The sequence below is a fragment of the Lissotriton vulgaris genome, chromosome 9, assembly GCF_964263255.1.
Source record: "Lissotriton vulgaris chromosome 9, aLisVul1.2, whole genome shotgun sequence".
Lineage (NCBI taxonomy): Eukaryota > Metazoa > Chordata > Amphibia > Caudata > Salamandridae > Lissotriton > Lissotriton vulgaris.
In genome coordinates this window covers 29,398,254-29,419,387 of record NC_141697.1, presented here as the reverse complement: position 1 = coordinate 29,419,387, position 21,134 = coordinate 29,398,254, and the positions used below count along the sequence as shown (strand labels likewise).

The 21,134-nt window shown below is 49.0% G+C and overlaps 1 protein-coding gene across 10 annotated transcripts in view; it reads right to left on the bottom strand.

Annotated features, from left to right (window-relative positions):
- The window catches only part of HECTD1 (HECT domain E3 ubiquitin protein ligase 1), a 665,243-nt gene that overhangs the window by 41,738 nt on the left and 602,371 nt on the right, over positions 1–21,134 (bottom strand). For all 10 annotated transcript variants that reach the window (XM_086936975.1, XM_086936976.1, XM_086936967.1 and 7 more), the window contains 3 exons: positions 20,341–20,948; positions 19,889–19,967; positions 14,979–15,072 (listed from right to left, as the gene is read on the bottom strand). In XM_086936975.1, coding sequence (XP_086793101.1) covers positions 14,979–15,072; positions 19,889–19,967; positions 20,341–20,948 — 781 coding nt within the window. The remainder of the gene's footprint in view (positions 1–14,978; positions 15,073–19,888; positions 19,968–20,340; positions 20,949–21,134) is intronic.

Here is a 21,134-nt window from a genome sequence, read left to right as displayed (position 1 = left end):
TCTCAAGGTAGCATGCGAGAGTACAGATTGAGCTAGACTCAAAAAGAACGGAAGGAGCTGCTCCGGAGCAGAATGGATTGGATGGACAGTTGCCTCCACACACCAACGACAAAACCTCTTCCACTTGAGTTTGTAAGTTTTGATGGTAGATGGACCTCTAGCATGAGCGAGGATCTCTCTGCAGTCTCGCGAGATATTTAAATGTGCGAACTCAAGGTGCTCAGGTTCCATGCTGACAATTGTAGAGTGGATGGATCTGGTTGGCAAATCTGGCCTCTGTCCATCGTAAGGAGGTCTGGACGAGGACGAAGAGGAATGGGCTCGCACTGGGACAGAAGGAGCAACTCCGAGAACCACGCTTGTCGGGGCCATCGAGGGGCGATCAGGAGAATGTGGCAGGGCTGCCTCCGCATCTTCCACTGCACCTGTGGCACTAAAGGGATCGGCAGAAAGGCATAAACGAATAGATCGCACCAATCGATCAAAAAGGGCATTCCCGCACGATCCGGGGTGGGGATGCCAACTTGCGTAGGACGGGCATTTCCGGTTCTCTGGTGTCGCAAAGAGGTCTAGAGACGGACGACCCCATCGGTGAAACACGAGTTCCAGAGTGGGCTGATGTAGTTCCCACTCGTGTGTCGATGATGTGGACCTGCTGAGGGAATCCACCAGAATGTTGGAAACGCCCGGCAGATGCAGCACCCTCAGGGTTATTTGATGACTGATAGCTCAATCCCAGGGAGACAAGCGTTGAGACTTGGTCCCGCCCTGTTTGTTCACATAGTGCATACTGGTGGTATTGACCGTCTGAATAAGCACCGACTCCCCTTGAACTACAGGAATGAACGGCTTGAGTGCCAAAAAGATTGCCATCAACTCTAGCCTGTTGATATGCCAAGAGCGCTGGGGCGGAGGCCATTTGCCTTTGATGGAGAGGCCTTGAAGGTGAGCACCCCAGCCGTCCAGAGAGGCGTCCATTGTGAGCGTGAGATCTGGCGCGTTGACGAGGAAGGACGTTCCAGTTGCCAGGTTGGTCGGCTGCGCCCACCAGTACAGAGCTGTCCTCACGCGAGCGGTAACCAGGTCGTTGAAAGAACCAGAGACCTGACGCCACTGTACATCCAGTGCCTCCTGAATGGGACGGGTCCACAGTCTGCAATGTGGGATCAGTGCAATACAAGAGGATGCCATTCCCAGAAATGATTTTAATGTCCAGACAGAAACGGACTGTCTTGATCGAATGAGAGCCACTAATGGGAGGATCTTCTGTTGACGTTCGTGAGAAACGAATGCCTTTGAAAGCATTGTGTTTAAGGTTGCCCCTAAGAAACTCCTGGTTTGAGCTGGTGCAAACTGTGACTTTTCGACGTTGATTGCCAAGCAGAGGGATTGAAACACATGTTGACAAAGACGAGTGTCTTGGCTCAGTTGATGGCGGGATTGAGATTTGAGGAGGCAATCGTCCTAGTATGGAAAAATTTGGACACCTTGGAGGCGTAGGTGAGCCACCACTGGAGCCAATACCTTTGTGAACACACGAGGGGCGGATCGGAGGTCGAAAGGCAACACTTTGAACTGGAAATGCGTCTGTCCTATTCTGAAACGCAGGTACTTTCGATGCGGTTGGAGAATTGGGACATGAAAGTATGCGTCCTGAAGGTCGATCGTCGTCATTAAATCACTGCTGGAAAGAAGACGCAGGATCTCCAGTAGTGAAAGCATGCGGAAGGATTAGCTCTTTAGGTATCTGTTGAGATCCCTCAAATCTAGAATTGGTCGCCAATCTCCAGTCTTCTTGAGTACGAGGAAAAACTAGAGTAAAAAGCCTGTCCTCTCTGAGACACTGGAACCACTTCGACTGCACCCTTTTGAAGAAGAAGGCGGACTTGATGGTAAAACTCCTTGAGATGGGGAGGAGGTGGGCCAGACAGTGGAGTATGAGGAGGAATCTTGATGAACTTCAAAGTATGTCCTTTCATCACAATGTCCAAAACCCAGCGGTCTGAGGGGATGGAGGACCACTGAGAACAGAACAGAGAGATTCGACATCCAACACTTGGGGGAAGAAAAAAGTCATTGGCGTTTGGGAGTGGATCCCTGATATGAACACTTTCCCCTATATGACTTTGTCGACTGTTGTCGGTTTGACTGCTGTCGGTTGGAAGAGTAACGTTGGTTACTCTGATTGTAGGAGCGATATTGAGATTGTCCTCCTCGAAAAGTGGAAGAAGTGCCGCGTCCACCCCGAAATGGCTGTTTCCGAAATTGCAAGGTGCCCAATAATTGAGCCGTATCGGTGTCCTTTTTCATGGACTCTAGAGCCTCGTCTATGTGTGTCCCAAACAGCGATTCACCATCATATGGCATATCAAGGATCCTGGACTGGACTTCCTGCCGGAAAGAGGTGGACTTCAACCAACCTTGGCGTCGTAGGATAGCCGCACTAGCAAGCTGACGGAAACCAGTGCCCGCAATATCGACTGCGCAGTCAATCATCTCTTCAGATGTTTGTTCTTTCATCGTCCTGGAGGATTTGCAAAGCGTCAGCTTTGGAAGCGTCAGGGATGAGGTTGACAAAGGCAGACATGTCAGACCACATCTGCCGGTCGTAGCGGCCTAAGATGGCTAAGGCATTAGCCGCCCTTACTGTTGTGGAAGCCATGGTGGAGAATTTGCGTCCAAAAGCGTCTAGGCGCCAACCTTCTCTATCTGGAGGTGTTGTGATCGGAGACGCTGGATTACGGGACCGACGCTGTGCCGCCTGAGTTACCACTGAATCAGGTTTTGGGTGAGAGACCAGGCATGCTGGTAAACCTGTTGGGGCCTTATACTTCTTCTCAAGGCGCGGTATTTGGGCAGGTAACGAATTTGTTGCCTGCATGAGCTTCACTCCCTCCTTCCAAATAAAAATCGATGATCGGAACCGCGTGGACTTGCTTGAATGGCTGATGCTTGAAATCGTAGAGGAAACAGTCCTCCTCTCTCTGTGTCCTGGGTAATTTGAAGCGCTGAGCCGCTCTATCCATCAGCTGATGAAAACTGGCAATATCTACTGGAGGGGAATCTCCAGGTTCTCCTGGCGGAGGGGAGGGTGTCTGTATTTGGTAGTCGTCCCACTCTGCCATGCCGGTTGCAGCATCATCATTGTCCGTATCATTGTGGACCTCTCAGTCTTCCCGTTCTGGAAGCACATCATCATCATCCTGTGGATACACAGTTGTGTGTATCTTGACCGATGTTTGAACCTGGGGTGAAGGCGTCGGTGGTGGAAAAGAGGGTGGAGCTGCCGCAGCAGCCTGTGGTCTAGGAGTACCTTGTGGCGTAGGTGGAAAACGCTGGTTGTAGTCATCCAGCATATGCTGGAGGTTTGAAATCAGAGTTAAAGGCAATGTAGCCGTTAGAACTTGGATGAACTGTTCCTCAGCTTGAGACTCCTGGTCGTCGCAGTCGTCGTCACTGCCATAACCTTGGCATTTGATGATCAGATCTGACGGACTGTGTGCCGCCCTGAAAGTGTCATCTACATCATTACCAGAGTCCGAATCGTGCTCAGAGCCAGTGGCAAACATAGGTGAAGGTGGCTGCGGATCTGAAGCAGACCACTGGTGGCATGGACTTTTGACGGCGATGGTGTGAAGGTTCTGTGGTGACAGATGCAGAACCTGAGGATGGCGAAGGCACTAGAGGATATGAGGCAAACTAGGATGGTGCCACCTTCGACGGTGCCGTCGACGGTATCGTTGACGGTGCTGATATGGCCGTCGATGAAGATGACTTCAATGGATCCATCGTTGACGGAAGGACCGTCGACGCAGCCGTCGTCGACGGAAGCACCATAGATGGCAAAGCCGCCGACGCAGAAGACACCCCTGTCGACGAGCCCTCATCGATGGAGCTTTGGTCGACAAAGTCTTGGTAGACGATGAAGACTTTTTGATGGCTTTCGTTGACGATACTGGTTTCTTCTTCGACGATGAGGTGATGGGAATCGTCGACGAGACAGTCTTAAAGGCCAATGATACTCTCATAGACGTGGAGGCCGTCGACGAGACCGTCGTCGACGAAGTAGATGCTGACGTCGTCGTCAGTGTCGTCGTCGACGATGTAGACACTGATGATTTCATCGTCAGGACACTCGTCGACGACGACAAAGCATGTTTTTGTGTGGAAACACGCTGTGAGGCAGCAGAAGACGCCTGAAAACCAGGTCTCGTGGGCGTAGAAGTAGTAGGAGCCGGTGGGGACACCACATAGACCAAAGGCAGGGCAAGTTTCTTCCTTTTCAGAAAAGGAGAGGGCACATCCTGCACACTACTACGCTTAGATGCTGCAGTGGAAGGTCCAGACTGAAAACTCTCAGCATCAGACAGAGCTGAATCCTTGTCCTTAAGACGTTGGAGCCCAAGGAGGAGACGGCCTTCCCTGTCCTTAAGAGTTTTTGTAGAAAAGGTTATACAAAACTTGCAGCTGCCAACTTCATGCTCAGGGTAGAGACAATAAATACATTTCTTGTGGGGGTCTTCTTTAAAACGACGCAACTTCCCACAAGAAGAGCAAGGTCGGAATAAAGACTTCTTACTTGACATGAGGAGAAGACTGGAAACTAGAAGAATTGAGGAAAAAACTGAGCAGAGCTCAGGGAGACTCCCTTCACACAACGTGCGGTAGAAAATCTGAGGGCTTGAGCTTCTGAGGAGAAGGTTCTAGAGGGTGCTGGTGCCTGATTGGCTGTAGTTTGGAATAACATAATGACAGTGATATGTTGCAAGTGTTTTCTCTCTCTATAATGCATTCCTATGTAGGAATTGTTTTAGAGGTTATAGTTGTGTATTTACTTCTATTATTTCTTATGTTATGTTCTCACATACATATATTTTAGCATTTTCAGTGCTATTTTTATGTACCGTGGGACTCCCACTTCGATGACGGGGAATATTCAAGCATGTTAATCTATGAAAGACACCCCTAATACTGGAGAAAGTTTGTTTCTGCACAGATGCGCAGCAACCATCCCTAGGCACTTTATAAATAACTTTGGGGCGGTAGTGACCCCGAAAGGTAGTACTTGTTTTCCACTTCCCACAAAGTGGAGTCACCGGTGGTGGTCTGGATATATGGGGAAATAGGCATCCTTGAGTTTTAGAGCGGTCTTCAAATGCCCTCTCCAGAGAAACAGGATACGTCTGCAGAGTGGGCCTGTGGAAGTACTCCAACAGCATGCAGTGGTTTAAGGGTCTGATGTCCACAACTTGCCGGAGGGTACCATTTTTCTTGGGCATTAAAAACGGGGCGTAAACTCCTTTGCCCGGCTGGTGTAGGGGCACTGGCTTGAGAGCACCTTTGGCAAGGAGTGCCTGCACTTACCCCTTTCGCTGACGGGGATGACTGCAGCTAGGGATGTGGTGTTGCATTGGAAGGTTTGGTAATGTGCATCTCTAGTGAGAACCCCACTTTGAGGTGTTAGGTATACTTCTGTATGTTTGTATGATTGTTGGAAGGATGAATGAAGATTTTGTTTAGTCTCTTGTCCCGGGCCTCCAGGCGCTGAATTGTTACTGGGTCCTAGCTTGTGACTGAGCTCAGAGTTGAGTGTTTTTTTAGCATAAACCTTGCTGCCAGTCTAGCTGGCTGTCGTTGAGTCTAGTCTGGCTCCGATGCCAGTTTCTCAAGGTTCAAGGTGTGCTGCACACACTGGCTGTATGAGCTGGCTTTTATGAGCCAGTCGTCTAGATATGGGAAGTCCTGAATGTGTTGTCTTCTTAAGTGTGCTGCTACCACTGCTAGGCATTTGGTAAACACCCTTGGCTCTGTTGTGACTCCGAATGGGAGCACTTTGAAATGGTAGTGTTCCCTGTCTAGCACAAATCTGAGATATTTTCTTTGCGCTGTGTGGATAGGAATATGGAAGTAGGCGTCCTTGAGAACTAAAGTGACAAGGAAGTCATTTAGTACCAGAAGTGGGAGGACTTGCTGGAGATTGACCATATGAGAATGATCCGACTATGTAAATGTTCAGAGGTCTGAAGTCTAGGATGGGTCTTGAAGATCCTTCCTTTTTTGGAATAAGGCAATATAGGGAGTATACTCCTTTGTTTTTCTGATGCTCTGGAACTATTTCTATTGCATTTTTCTCAGGAGGGATATTACCTCCTGTCTGAGCAATGTTAAATGTTCTTGTGACATTGGACGCTGCTTGGGTGGTATGTTTGGGGGGGGTAGATGTTAGTTCCAGACAGTAACCTGATTGAATTATTTGGAGCACCCACCTGTCTGATGTGATGTTTTCCCAGGCTGGCAGCTATTGTCAAAGTCTTCCCCCGACAGGAGTGGATTGGGACGGGGAAGGGAGTCATTGGGCAGGGGTAGAGGCAGAGCGGGAGTTATTTTTACCTCTGCCGTTGTTGTTACCCCTGTAACCACCCCTTTGTTAGCCTTTACTGTAAGTGGACTGTGTAGGGGCTTTGTACGAGGTAGCAGCTGTGTCTGAGGAGTATCCCCTGGTGAAACAGCTATAGGATGAGCGACAAAATGAACGTCTGGGAGCCTGCGACTGCAGGGCTCCCATAGATTTGGCGGTGTCTATCATTTTTCATTTTTTCGAGTGATACATCTACGTTAGATCCAAATAGGTGTTGATCATCAAAGGGTTGATTAAGAATGGCACTTTGTACTTCTGGCTTGAACCCTGATATATGTAGCCAGGCATGTCTGCATAGTAAAACACTAGTGTTAACTGCCCTAGAGGTAGTATCTGCTGCAGAGTGCACACCGAATAGAGGGGTTTGTGATGTTTTTTCCCTCTTGGATAAGCTTGTTTGCTCTATATTTATTTAGAAAGTTTTATATAGCGCAAACAAGATCTTTGCAGATATCAAAGCGCTTTACAAAGCAGGGATGCAAACAGGAGAGTGAATAACAGGCCATTAGGCATAGCGTAGTTGTAGGTAATAAGTGGGGTGGGGTAGGTACATGAGGGAACATAGTAAAACAGGTACATCAATAATGATAATAGTACAAATAAATGGGAGCCAGACAGTCAGGTAAGTCAATAATACAAGTAATATTAATAGTCAAAGTGATCGAACAGATAATACAGATCGATGCAGAGTCTTTAAAAAATCCACAGTAATAGTTAAGGTATATTTAGCCATGAGGATAGCTTTTACTTCTTTCTTAAAAAGTGTAGTGGAGGAGATGAGCCTGGTTTCAGGAGGGAGTGAGGTACCTGTCAGGGAGGTGCCTTATTAATGACTCTAACTCATCATAATGTGCCCTGTCGTATCTGGCTAATAATGCCGGTGTATTGGCGATACGCCACATGTTTGCTGCTTGAGACGCTGTTCTTTTCCCTGATGCGTCAAGTAGCTTAGACTCCTTATCTGGTAGTGGAGCATCACCCGATGTCGGTGAGTTTGCTCTCTTGCGTGTGTTGGAAACTACAAGTGAGTCTAGTGGTACTGGACCTTTAATATATGCTGGGTCTGAGGGAGCAGCTATATATTTTTTCTCTATATGAGGGTTAATGACCCGAGTTCTGACTGGGTCCTTGAAGACTTCAGGAGCATGCTTAATCACTCCTTAAAGCATTGGTAAAATGGATGAAGACCTTTGTGCATTATCAATGGTATCCATTAGGAAGTCTTCCTCTACAGGGTCTGTGTGTATGTCTACCCCATGATATTGTGCAGCCCTGTGGATTAATTCATTAAACCCTATAGTGTCTTCTGGTGGGGAAGGCCTTGAGGGTATAAGTCATCCTGAGGGACATTTGGGACATCTGGGGTGGTATAATCATCCCACGGGTCAGGGGATCCTGAAGGAGTGGCTGGATCATGTATATTACCCCCCATATCATCAGAGGTATCATCCCTGTTGTCATCGTCTGGTATGATAGAGGATGCTGGGGAATGCTGTGGTATTAGAGGATGTGGTGATGGTATAGGTGAAAGAGAAGGGGAAGGCAGTCTAAGGGGAGATGTAGCCATGCCCTTCTTTGAATGCGGAGCTGGAGCTGGTGTGTCCAGTGGTCGCTTTTTTGAAGCCAAAATTAAGTGTCCAGTGATTGGATCTTTAGCTAGAGTCTTTTGAGCAGGGTCTGGATAAGGTAAATCCTCCGCAGGAGGTTTATCTTTTGGCGAGGAGGAAGGTTGTCACCGAAGCGGCTTGTTTTGGTTTCTTGACAAAGTCTTTTATCGGGGAAGCAGGAGTCTTTTTGGCTACGGAGCTTTTTTCAGTTCCGAGGATTTCTTCGGTTCCGGTATGGTTCTTGGATCCGATTGTTTTTTCGGTTCAGACAGGTTTTTTCGAATCGGAAGCAGGTTTGCTTGGTTCCGATCTGGGTTTCGGTGCTGAATGAGTGGTATGGTTTGGATGTTGGCGTAGCCGGTGCCGGTGTCGTTTTCGGTGCCGGTAAATGTGCACCGGCACCGTGTAAAGGTCGACTCGAGCCCGAGTCGCCTGAAGGCTTAAATGGCTTCCTAGCCGGGCCCAAAGGTGGGGCAGTAGAAGCAGTGTGTCGGTGTGCACCCGAGGGCGAGGGTGTGACTGGGGCCTTCTTTGGGTGTGTCGAGGAAGGGTCGGGGTCGACGGTCTTACTTACGACCTGCTGCGCTGGAGTGATGTCCTCGACGTCCGAATCTTGTGCTTCGGAACCGCTGTTGACGTTTTGTTGTTCTGGGAAGTTAACGCCTTCTTCAAAGATGTCGGCCGGAATGGAAGTCGAAGATCGAGCCATTGTTCTCCTCGCTCTTCGGTCCCAGATAGTCTTTTTGGAGTGGAAAGAGGCACAAGAGGACCAGTCTTGGCCTCATGCTCCGGAGAGAGGCAGAGGATACACACCTCATGAAAGTCGGTGTGGGGAAACTTCGACCTACATCGAGGACACCTCTTGAATGGCTTCCTTTCCATGAGCTGAAGTAGAGGCCTAGTGAGGCCCGAAGGCCGTCGACGACGACCGGAATCGAAGTATTCGGTGTTGAAGAATCGCGTCGACTGGAAAAGCATTCAAAACGTATTTTCTGTAAGTAGGTGAGGATTGCGAAGGAAATCGGTTCCAACATGGAGCGCTGGGAACACATCCAGGCCGGTGGCGGAAAAAAACAATCTGGGGATGGAGCCGATGCTCATGCACAGTATCATCCAAAGGAGGAGTCACCTATGCCGTGACTTCCAAAGACTTTTCTACAACAAAACAAACTGCAAACATCCGGGCCCAACACTAGGTGGCCATCTATGCACAGTGTGTAATCTGCGGCTCATATGCCTCGAACAGTATATTTTGATACCTGTTGGTTCTAAAAATAAAACTATATCTTTTGATATAAAAACAATTGGCCTGGAGTTCAGTTCTTGAGTGTGTGGAAACTTTTTGTTGACCGAGTGTGTACAACAAATGCTTTACACTGTCCTCTGGTACTGCCTTACTGCTCGACCAAGCTACCACTTTAGAGAGTAAGGTCAGACCTGACTTTAACCTCTGTTATACCTCTGGGGATCGTGGGCTCTATACACACTGTACCGTACTTTGGTCCAGTATATATAGAGCCACTTTTACACTTGGGAAACGTTTATACTACTGGCATCCTCAAGTTTCACATACTAATTGTTCTCCTCATACTGTGGGACAAATTTGTCCCATTCACCAAAAAGCGGTGTAATTTGCAAGCTCCGATTCTTGGTAAAGGTAATGAGTCGAAGAGGTAGCCTATTGACTGTGCTTCAGTGGGATCGCAATGCGGCCTCAGTCAAGATGAGGACGGCTAGGGGACGGAAACTACTGTCAAAGTCGCTGCGGAACTTGACGCAGGTTCAAGAGGCACAGAAAGAGTCAAGGGTGAGTCTGCCGACGGAACCCCAATTGCAGGCCTCAGCAGATCCTTAGAACCTGAAGGCGTGCCGCGGTGAGCTGAATGTGTGTGAAATATGTGAAGCATGGCCTCGTTAAAGGCCACAATCTGCTGCAACGTTGCAGATCAACCCGGAAATTCATGTTGCATCAGGACCCGATTTGGAATCAGCTCTTCAGAAGTTCGGGGGTGAGAATGGGTGACAAAACTGATGCTCTCACAACTCTCTGGAGTACGAGAGCAGTGGGAAGAGGCAGATTCCCACTTGGACTTTTTGTGATTTTTCTTCGAATTACCTAATGACTTTAAACAAGGATCTGCCATGGGAACATAACCTCCCTTTCAACACGGCACATTGCAATCCAATGTTTGAAGAGGTAGAGTTTTGCCTCGCACTCCCGAATGGCTTCTGGGATCCTCTGGACTCAGTGGTTGCAAGTCCAGGAATCGTGTACCAACCTCAGTCATATCCTGTTCCAAGATACAAGAGGCCATCGATCCCAGTAAATGTTAAATCATAAATGTCACATACTTGTAAAGATCACAGATGCCCCAGCAAAGGGGCGTCCCGGCGCTGTATACCGCTGGGGAACCCGTCCTGTCTTTCCCTGTGGGATGGTCCCTACTGGGAGTCCCCAAGGTGGAGCCAGGCATCCCCGGCGTTGATGGGGCCGTTGTGGAGATTAGGCAAGCTAATGCCCAGAGTTGCCGAGTGGGACCCCAGGTTAGAGTAGGCACCGAGGCGAGAATTGTCGAGTCCGCTGACCCTGGTCCACGACCCTGCCGCGTCGGGAATTGAACCCTGGTCCCGGGCCGACTTCTGCTCCCGGGTCTGCCCACTCTAACTAGTGAGCCACACCACTCCCAAGTAGAGAAGACACCGTCCTCACTGTTGTAGATGGAGTGGTCATAAGAGCCTGAGCCTTCCGAAGGAGTGATAATCGTCGCTCCTCCGAAGGAGACACGCTTGCTGACAGCGTATTGATGGTGGCTCCCAAGTACTGAATGCACTGGACCAGAGTCGGGACAGACTTGGACATGTTGATGTGCAACCCCAGCTTGTTCAAGAGAACGCATATCTTCTGGAAGTGTGCTTGAGCTTCTGAGAAGGAGGAGGCCTTGATCAACCAATCGTCCAGGTACGGGTAGACAAACACCTTGTTCTTCCTTAGGTGTGCTGCTACCACTGCCATGCACTTCGAGAATGTTCTGAGCGCAGACTTCAGTCCGAATGGCAGTACTGTGTACTGATAATGATTGGTGCCGACTTGGAATCGCAGGAACTTCCTGTGTTTGTGTGCAATGGGCACATGGAAGTACGCATCTTGTAGGTCTATAGCACATAGCCAGTCTCCCTGTTGCAACTGAGGATAAATCTGATGCAACGACAGCATGCGAAACTTCTCTCTGCGAATCCACTTGTTCGCCTGTCGCAAATCCAGAATGGGCCTGAACTCGTTCTTGTCCTTCTTGCGAACCAGGAAGAACCGGGAGTACAGACCTCTTCCTCTTTGAGACAGAGGTACGTCTTCTATCGCCCTCTTCCTTAACAGGATATCGGCCTCCGCCTGGAGCTTGCGCAGCTGAAACCACGAGCTGACCGGAGGAATTGATGGAGGCGGGTTCATGAACCGAAGACTGTATCCATTGCAAACAATATTCAGCACCCACTTGTCCGGAGTAATTTCTCTCCACTCTGCCAGAAAAGATTGAACGCTTCCCCACACCGGAGCGGGTAACGGATGTAGGGGAAGGAACCGCTCAGGGTCGAGACCCAGCCGGGCCTTTGTTCGCTGTAGAGGACTGCTGGCCCCCTCTACCCTTCTGGCGCTTCTGGAAGGGTCTCCGGTACTGCTGCTGTTGTTGCTGCTGTCCCGAAGTCTGTCCTCGCCCCCTGCCCTGTGCACCAAACCGTCTCTGGAACAGGCGGTAGGCCTTCTTTTCTTTGGGCTTCTCCAAGCGCACAGCCGTCAGGGTCTCGGCCTCCGCTTTCATGCGGGCCATCTCCTCGTCGGCATGCGTGCGGAACAGGGTTTCCCCCGAGAAGGGCAGATTGGCCACCCGCTGCTGGGCCTCTGGCTTGAGTGATGTGAGCCTGAGCCAAGCATGGCGCCGCTGGTTGATCCCATGACAATACCCATGGGCTGCCAACAGAGAGACATCCTCAGCCGCGCTGATGACCTGGTTCGACACCAGCATCCCCTCTTTGAGGATCTCCTGGAAGTCCTCCCTCTTATCTCTTGGCAGGAGTTCCGATAACTGCTGAAGGGATTCCCACAGGGCACGGTCATACCGCTCTAGCAGAGCCGCATCGCTAGAGACCTTCATGGCCGTGGATGCCGTCCCACAAGCCTTCCTGCCGGCTGAGTCGATCCATCGGCTCTCCTTATCAGGCGGTAAGGTTGAAGACGGGGAGGTAGAATGTAGCTTCCTGGCCGCCGTCACTATTACAGAGTCCGGAACCGGGTCTATCCGCAGAAAAGCCGGGTCAGAATCCGGGGCCCTGTACTTCTTTTGAAGCCGGGAGGGAGCGGCCTTCGTCACTGCTGGCATGAGGAACAGCTCCTCCGCGGGCTCTACCAAGCCAGGTACTAGCGGTAGTAAAGGTCGAGATAAGTGCCTCTTGTGAAGAGTCTCAAATATCACGGACGTCGTGGGTGTTGGAGCAGTCACCGTGATTCCCAATTTCGCTGCCCCCCTCAGGAGAACATCCTGGAACGTGCTGATGTCGTCCACTGGAGACACCCTTGTCCCTGGGGATTCCGACAAGGTCGGTGAATAGGTCCTGGAGGAGTCCGTGCAGGACCGCAATCAGCGCCTCCTATGGCGCTGTCTTGACCTGGTGGAGGATCTATGCCGAATCCTCGATCTCCCCCTCCGTACGGAGCGTGATCGTGACCTCCTTGGCTTCGGTCGATCCGCCGGTTCCACAGGGGCGGGCGACCTCGGTTTGGCTGGGGCCCTCTGCTGAGTGGTCCCCTTGGGAGGAGTCGGTAATCGGGGCAGTGAGACCGACCTCGGAGGAATCGGAGGCGGCTTGTCTGCTGGCAGCTGAGGTTGAGGTATAGATTGAGGACGCAGGGGAAGTGGTGGGAGCGGAGGAAGAGTAGGGGCCCGCGGAGGGAGCCCCCTCGGTAATGGAGGCGGGGGCGTAACCTGCCTCGGGGTATACACCATGGAGTACACCGAACCCGGCGATCCACCTTCCTTTCCAGCCTGGGACGTCCGCGACTGACTCCTGGGCTCAGACCTCCTTCCTCCTCTCTTTGGCGTCTAAGAACGGCGACCGGACGGCGAGCGCCGGTCCCTCGAAGGTGAGCGTCTTTTCCTCGACGTCGACCGTCTCTCCCTCGACGGCGACCTCCTTCGCCTCGACGGCGACCTCCTTCGCCGGTGACCTCCTTCGCCTCGACGGCGACCTCCTTCGCCTCGACGGCGATCCTCTCTTCGACGCCAAGGATCCCCTTGACGACGACCTTCTCCTTTTCGCCGACGGCGAACGGTGGTGTCGCCTCGACGGCGAGCGCCGACGCCTGGCCGCTCGACGTCGATCACTCGACGACGACGACTCCGACGAAGTCGTCACCGGAAACCTCGACGGCGTTCTATTTAGTTCCCTCGACGTCGACCGTCTACGTCGCTTTGACCCAGAGCCCTTGGGAGACGGGGAACAGACTGTAGTCATCCCTCTCGACGCCGTAGTCGGTCCAATCGACCTAGACGGAGAATGGAGATGCTTGCTGGTCTTCCTGCCCCTGGGGAGCCCCCCAGAGGCCTCAGCACGGGCAGACAAAGCCCCTTCAGACCCACCTTGCGCCTTCAGCCTTCTTTCTTCAAGGCCCTGAAGCCTGATCTTCTTTCTATCCTTCAGGGTCCTGCCAGAAAAGCCCTGACAAAGAACACACTCCTCTGGGACATGGGAAGAGGGAAGGCAGAGGATACACACCTCATGTGGATCCTATTTGGCCTTCTTCCTGGAGCACTCTGGACATATGTCAAATAATGCAGGCATATTGACAACCAAAGAGTGCACCAAAGGATTACCAAGAATAAAGGCACCAAAAACTTGAACAAAAGTGAAAAAATCACCAATAAACCCTTAAAAAAGGGAGAGCTCAATGCTCCAGGGTCCTGCTTGCAGGAGCTGGAAAAAAGAACTGAAAGTAAAAGGGACCTGCATTGCATTCTGGGATACTGTGAAGTTCTGGAAAGTTCTCTTAAAGGCACAGTATCCTTTTCTGAGCCACATAATGGCAGCCTATGGGGCTTGTCTGTCCATGTCTTCCTCTCTATCATTCCAGAGGGTTTTTGCTGCTAAAGCAAGGGAAATCTGGATAGACTTTGCGGTTTTGGATTTTTGGTGGAATTTCTAGTTGAAGTACTGGACAGTGTAGCCTGGTTATATAGGCTGCATTATCTGTCTTTAATTCTCTCAAGTGTCTGTGCAGTTCTGCATTTTTCGACACCTACAGAGATTATTTTTGATTGCTCCGGGGTCCACGCACATAGGCGGGACTATTCCCTAGATTATGACTATACACAGAGATCCCCTACTACAGAACTTCTTTTCTAGGAAAGAAACTTGTCAAAGATGAAAGGAATAGAGCTCAGGATCTGCATCTGAAGACGTGGAAAAAAGGAACGGACATCAGCACACCTGAGTGGCAATTATATGTGACTGTGTTCATCACTTCCAAAGGGTAACAATGTTGGAGCCGCACACTGCAACCTACCGGCATGCAGGAGTACTGCTTCCAAGTTTCAAGAACTAGTATGACACCTGGAGGAATATTCACAAGGTGTAGAATCTGCAGTTCGAAGAATCCATAGGAATTACAAATCTAGATGTAGCTGCCTTAAAATAAACCTGACCTACAAATATAAGCAGTTGCTCTATTAAGAGGTTTTACTTTATTGAAGCAATACATTTAAGTCCATATAAAATAGCAGATGCACCTGTCATCCTAATATTATTGAAGTCTAAATGGTGAAGAAGTCGAAGAAAGGGCCTGGTGTGCGCTTCACATATCACTACCCACAATTGATGGCAGATCCGTAAGCATAGTGGGTTCTTTGCCATGGATGACAGTCCATCCCTTATCCTCACTTGCACTAGTCCCTGTAACGGCTTACCTCTGAAAGCCTCCATCTGCTTCTGTACACCGCTCTGCATACACATGTCGAACATTAGATCCACGTATTCCTCAGCGTTCTCAATTGTCACCATCTGTGAAGCAAGAACAATTCAGAAATCAATAGTGGGGAAGGCAAGTGAGACCTCATCAGAACAATCAGGACTAGGAAGAAACAATTCCACCCTACTTCTCCAAACAAACTGTGCTACTCATTTTGCTATTACAATAGCCACTTGCTGGAGACCAAGCTGTAACTTCCCAATAGTGCTTCAGAAACAATTAGGTCACTCAGATATGTGATTTGTCATTTTTGAATATCATTTTGTCACAGGCAAAAATACATATACACCATCAAAATCACTCTAAACTATTGCTCAGGTCAGAGGGAGGGTAGCACTTCAGCAGAGATACTATGACTGGTTCCGTTTCTCCTCTCGTACACTGGTGTGAAGGTATCCTCATTGTCTAGTTGGTAATGAGGGCTCAAGTACTTGCTGAGAATTCAAGGACTTCTAACCCTCTGGTTGTCAAGCAGGGATGCCAGAGCCAACCAGAGGGTTTGGAATATTCAAAGAACTGTGGACTCCTTCATTCCCAGACAAGCATCATGTCCTTGTTGGTGGCCTAATATTAGGAACATGTGAGTCGTAAGCCTAAAGGCAAACCAGTGAAAAATGTAGAAAGGATGTGCATTCACCTTCGCCATGCATGCCGGGATGTTGAGTTAAAAAAGCCAGAAGCCCCATCAAAAATCATGCTGTCACCACTGTTGGTCACCACGTATTCTGTTGTGTAGCCACTTTTGAACAGATGGAGGTACACATAGGGTGACTGCCTGACAGAGCAAGGCTCCTCTACTGACACGAAAGGAAACTCTCAGAGAGCATCACCACTTGGTTTGTGTGACTGCTGAGATCTCTAGAGAAAAGCAGAGGGCTGTTCATAAATATTGACATGAACAGGGACTCACAGCTCCACAAACCTGGGAAGACTATATTTATCCAAAATCCAGCCACTTTGACAGCAGACAGAAGCAGGTTCCAAAGTAACACGGGGTGTGTTTTGGACCCGAAGGTGCAAGAGGTCAATGGGCCAACCTTCTCAAGAGACAACGAGCTGACCGTTTAAGGGTCAATATCGAAGTAGAAATATCTACTTCACTGTGAGAGACAGAGACACACAGACACAGACACAGACACAGACACAGACACAGACACACACACACACACACACACACACACACACACACACACACACACACACACACACACACACACACACACACACACACACACACACACACACACACACACACACACACACACACACACACACACACACACACACACACACACACACACACACACACACACACACTCTCTCTTTCTTTTGCAAAGCCAGTTTTGTTCAAGGAAAAGTATTTTTAGCACCATATAAAAAGGCTATGTCGGCCAATTTACACCTATTTACTTTAGCAGCTTAGATAGTGTTCTTTATACAGAGATGAGGAATCATGGAAGAAGTGAGGTTAATTCCCTTTGATCTTTCTCTGGGAAAGCAGAACAGTTGCTTGTGCTATACTGAAGATTCCCTGGAGAAGAACTAGGATCAGACATAAGCAAGTATTCCTTCTCCCCTATGGCATTGTCATTATTAGTTAGAAGCACTGAATAGAACAGACTATCCCCAATAAAAACTGAGAAAAAGGGTAAAAAGGAAAGACTGAATATTAAACTAATCAAAAGTATTCCACAAAGAAGCTCGACTCACTTGGGCTTCCGCTCTGCAATCTGCGTCAGTCCAATATTGTCTTGTGAAAGTACTACTGTGAAAGTATTACAGACCTCCAGGTGGCCGCCTTACATATGTTAGCTACAGAAATATTCCTTAAAAATGCTGCAGCGAGCCCCTACTGTAAGAAAGTGCCCTCTTTTTGCATGGTTGCCCCCACTTTTTGCCAAACTGTTGATGTACTTTGACTAAGTGTGCCCTGGGCTCCTGCCAATCAGGTACTACGTTCTTTCCCTAAAACTGCATTAAGACAAAACCCAATTGGTATTCTTTGGCCACGCCAGTCCCTTGTAAATGGTACCATAGGTACCAAGGACACCCTGGCCAGGGAAGGTCTTGAAGGGCTGCAGCACTTATTGTGCCACCCTTAGAGACCCTGTACCTTTACACACACAAACACACACTGCCATTGCAGGCGGCATGTTTTGGTGCAGAACTAAGTGAAGAGTCGACATGGCACACATCAGTGTGTGCCATACCTACAAACGACAACCCTGGCATAGGTAAGCCAACCCTCTAGCTGGGGGCACTATACCAGTGGTGATGGTACAGGTGCATGAGCCCTGTACCCCTACAGTGAGTCATTGTAAGTGCAGTAATGCCACTAAGAGTATATGGTTCTGGGAGTTTATCATTACGAACTCCACTGCACCATATTGGCTTTACTGAAAACTGGGAAGTTCAGTATCAAACTTCTCAGCATATTAAACCCACACTGAGGCCTGTGTGGGATTTACTGAAAAATGCACCCAGAGGGCATCTTAGAGATGCCCCCTGAAAAACTACCCAACTCCAGTGTCCTGGCCGAGTGGCTGCTCGCCAGCTGCCACCAACAGACAATGTTACTGGACCCCTAGGTCGAGAGCCTGCTGCTCTCGGGGGGTCTGAAACAATGCACATCCTGGGGCGAGGTGCCAAGCCTCCTCCCCCAGATGGGCAGGGTCCACGAAGAGGAAGCTTCAAAGGCTTGCCACATTTGTGAGCTACTCCAGGCATTTGCTGCTTCCAGCTACTGACCCCCACCAGTTCTTACCCCACTTTGGGTGGGAGAAACAGTGGGAAAACCAAGTTTGGGGTTGGTACACACCCCATTATGCCACCCTCCAGTGAAAGGGGAGCATTAGCCTCACTCTGGTTGGCTGGGTCCCCCCATCTTCAAGAGGGCCCCTCTGAGTACATGGTGTAATAAATTACACACTGGCATCAGTGTGGATTTATTACAAGGAGATGCTTGGTACCAAACACTCCTTATGTCAGTGAAGCCATCATGATGCTGTGGAAACCGAATTGCCAAGTTCCCAGCCCATGTACTCTTCATGGCTTACCTGGCACTTACAAAATTGAAGAATTGACTTAAGTATCGCAGGGGCATATGCAGATCTGCACCTGTGGTATAGTGCACCCTGCCTTAGGGCTGTAAGGTCTGCTAGCGGGGTGGCTTACCTATACCTTCAGGCAATGCTGGCTGGAATAGCATCCAGGCAGGGTGCCTTGTCGTCTGTCGTTATTCACCTCACAGTAGCATTCAAGGTGCAAGAGCAGAGGCATGGTCCTAGTAATGGGGTACCACAGGACCCTCTATAGCTACCAGGTCCTAGGTATCAAAGGTACCACTTACCAGGTACTAACAGGTGGGCGGAAGTACCGATTGTGGATGTGTTTTAGGGAAGAAACACTGCCACATGGGACTTTGTTGGCAGGGACAATGTGCACTACAACTGAAAACACATCAAAACCATGCAGAAAGTGGGGGCTAAGCATGCAAAAAAAAAGAGGCACTTCATCATAACTATACACATTAGTTGCACTAGGTTTTCATAAAATCATTACAAAAATATCCTACTGTTTATTGTTAAGTTTGGCTATTTATGGTTAAGAGATGTGGATCCCATTAACAGCAAATCCCCTGTAGGTCTAGCAGGACTGATTGTTGCCCAGAACACACCAATCTCATGGTTGGTTTGTAGGCTACAGTCCACCAGGTTTACTGTCAAAAGTTGCCACTAAGTCTTCACTTTCACCAGAGGGTCTAAAAAACCTAATTCAGGGCCATATTTTGTATGAAAACGACATAAAATGTATTACTACTTTATCTGCATCGGGGCTTCACTCAAGTCTCTCTGAGCCACATAAGAAACTTTGGTGCACTTAAAAGATAGCATGTCGACCAGACAGCCCTCAACACTGAAATGAGGCACCTTGAGGCTGAAATAGAGGCTTTCAATGGGAGAAAGGAGGAGTACGATGACTCCGTGAAGGGCTATAGGATGCCCCTTCTAGGCCTTGAAGGAGAAACCGGTTGAGGTCAAAGAACAGGAGCTAGAGACAACGCAAATTAAACCTACTGCACCTCAGTCTAGAAGTGGCAGATTGTATGCAGAAACAGGTAATGGAATAGTTCCTGAAAGAGAAACAAAACTTGGTGACTACTCGGTCTACTTTCTGGTCCGAAAACCAGATGTCCCTCAGGCTTATCATTCACCTCGGGACCCCCAGCTGCTTAATCAAGATGCATACGTTTCAAATAACACTACAAGGAGGTGATACCAAAACTACGAAGAGGGGATTATACGACAACAATAGACCTAAAAAACGTGTCCCTCCACATGCCAGTGGATAATATACACAAGAAATGCCAATGATTTGTGGTAGAGAAGGTGCATTTAAGGAGAAAATAAATCCTTGTTAACCCCTACCTGGAATATTGACTGGTAAAGGCAAAGTTGTTCAAACAAGGTCACAGCAGTATAAGGATTGTAATGGAATATTAACACAACTTGAGGCACTCCATAAACTGGAAACAGAATCATCCCAAAAACAGGAAAGGGAAAACCTTTCTAGCGGCTAGACTGAATTCCAACGGAAAAGCGCTCCTTGTCGAGAAGAGAATCTTGGCATTGACTGAGCAAATGTGCCTTTACCAGAAGGGGAAACCTCTGACAGTGAAGACAGTCGGGAGGCTGATGGGCAGTATGGCATCAGGCATACCACGCTTACTAAATGTCATATGCCTGCAACTGCAGGAGTGGCTATGGAGATATCGGTCACAGGCAACAAACAGTTGGGAAGATTGAGTGGTATTCACAGAGTACACAAGGAAATACAGTGGTTGCTTACCTCATCCTCCCCATTTGGCTTCAGATCGACCGCTGTAAAGCCGTACACCCGGGATGACGGGCAGAACTGGAAGTTCAAACTGGAGGATACAGAAAAGATGTTAGTTTGCTTCCTCCAATCTCTCGCACACCTTCTTGCTATCTAGTACTTGTAAAACCTACTCGTTTGCCAAGACCTCAACCTGTTCCTCTAATGGAGACATTGGCTGCAAGACAATCCATACCTTTCTGCAGCTTGTCCAGGTCTATCCCCTGCCATCCATCATTGCCTTCTTTTATTCCCTTTTAGAAAAGGGGGGTTTAGAAAAGGGGGTGCCAGACTTCCACCTTGCTATTAACATCACCTTCCTTATGCCTGATTAGTCACTATGCGTGAACAGCCAGGCTGAGACCCCCACATGCTTAAAGACTCCCATCTGCACCATTCACTCTCTGACTCAGGTATGGACTTACCCCAAGTCCTCAATACTAACTGGCGGGCCAGACCCTGAAGGGTTCCTTAGCACCAGTTCTTGCAGTTTTGTGTTCTTTTCATCCTCCGACAAACTCTTGTTGGATAACACGTGTCGCCTCTTGACTGCCAGATCTTTGATCTCCTTCAGGAAGTGGGCACGGTGGGGGTTCACCAGCTCAAAGTCCTCCCAGGTCAAGATGCCCTGGAACCATGCTGGCGGTTTTGGCTTGGGTGGATCCAGGATAAATTCTGACTTGGAATCTTCTTCCAAACTCCCAAGCGATAAGGTGTCATGTCCTTCTTCCGTGGAGGCCTCGGACTGGCTCTCCATGCAGTGCAAGTCCCTATCCCCTCTGGACTCATATATGAGTTTGCTCATGTTGCTCTTGATGTCCCCCATGCACATGAGCTTAAAGAAAGGTTTCGATATGGGCAGATCCACCAGGCGGTTGTCCTGAATACACTTGGCCAGAAAAATGCCCAAGAAGTGGAAGAGTTTGGTTATTCTGTCTAGCTCATCACTGTCCTGCGGGTAAGGTGCTGTGAAGAGGCCACATGACCTTTGAACATAAAATCCAGGCGGCTTCCATCCCCCTCCAAGGTCGACCTATTAAGGTAAGAGGGCAGATTAAATACATCCGGGAAGGAAGAGCATAGGTTATCAGTTGAAGCAATATCAACCTTTAAAACACAAAGACACTGACAACCATGCTGCAAACTACATTTTAAAAGGCAATGTCATGGAGACAGTTTAGTTTACAATTGATCAATCACTTGCCAAATTGTGAGGCAG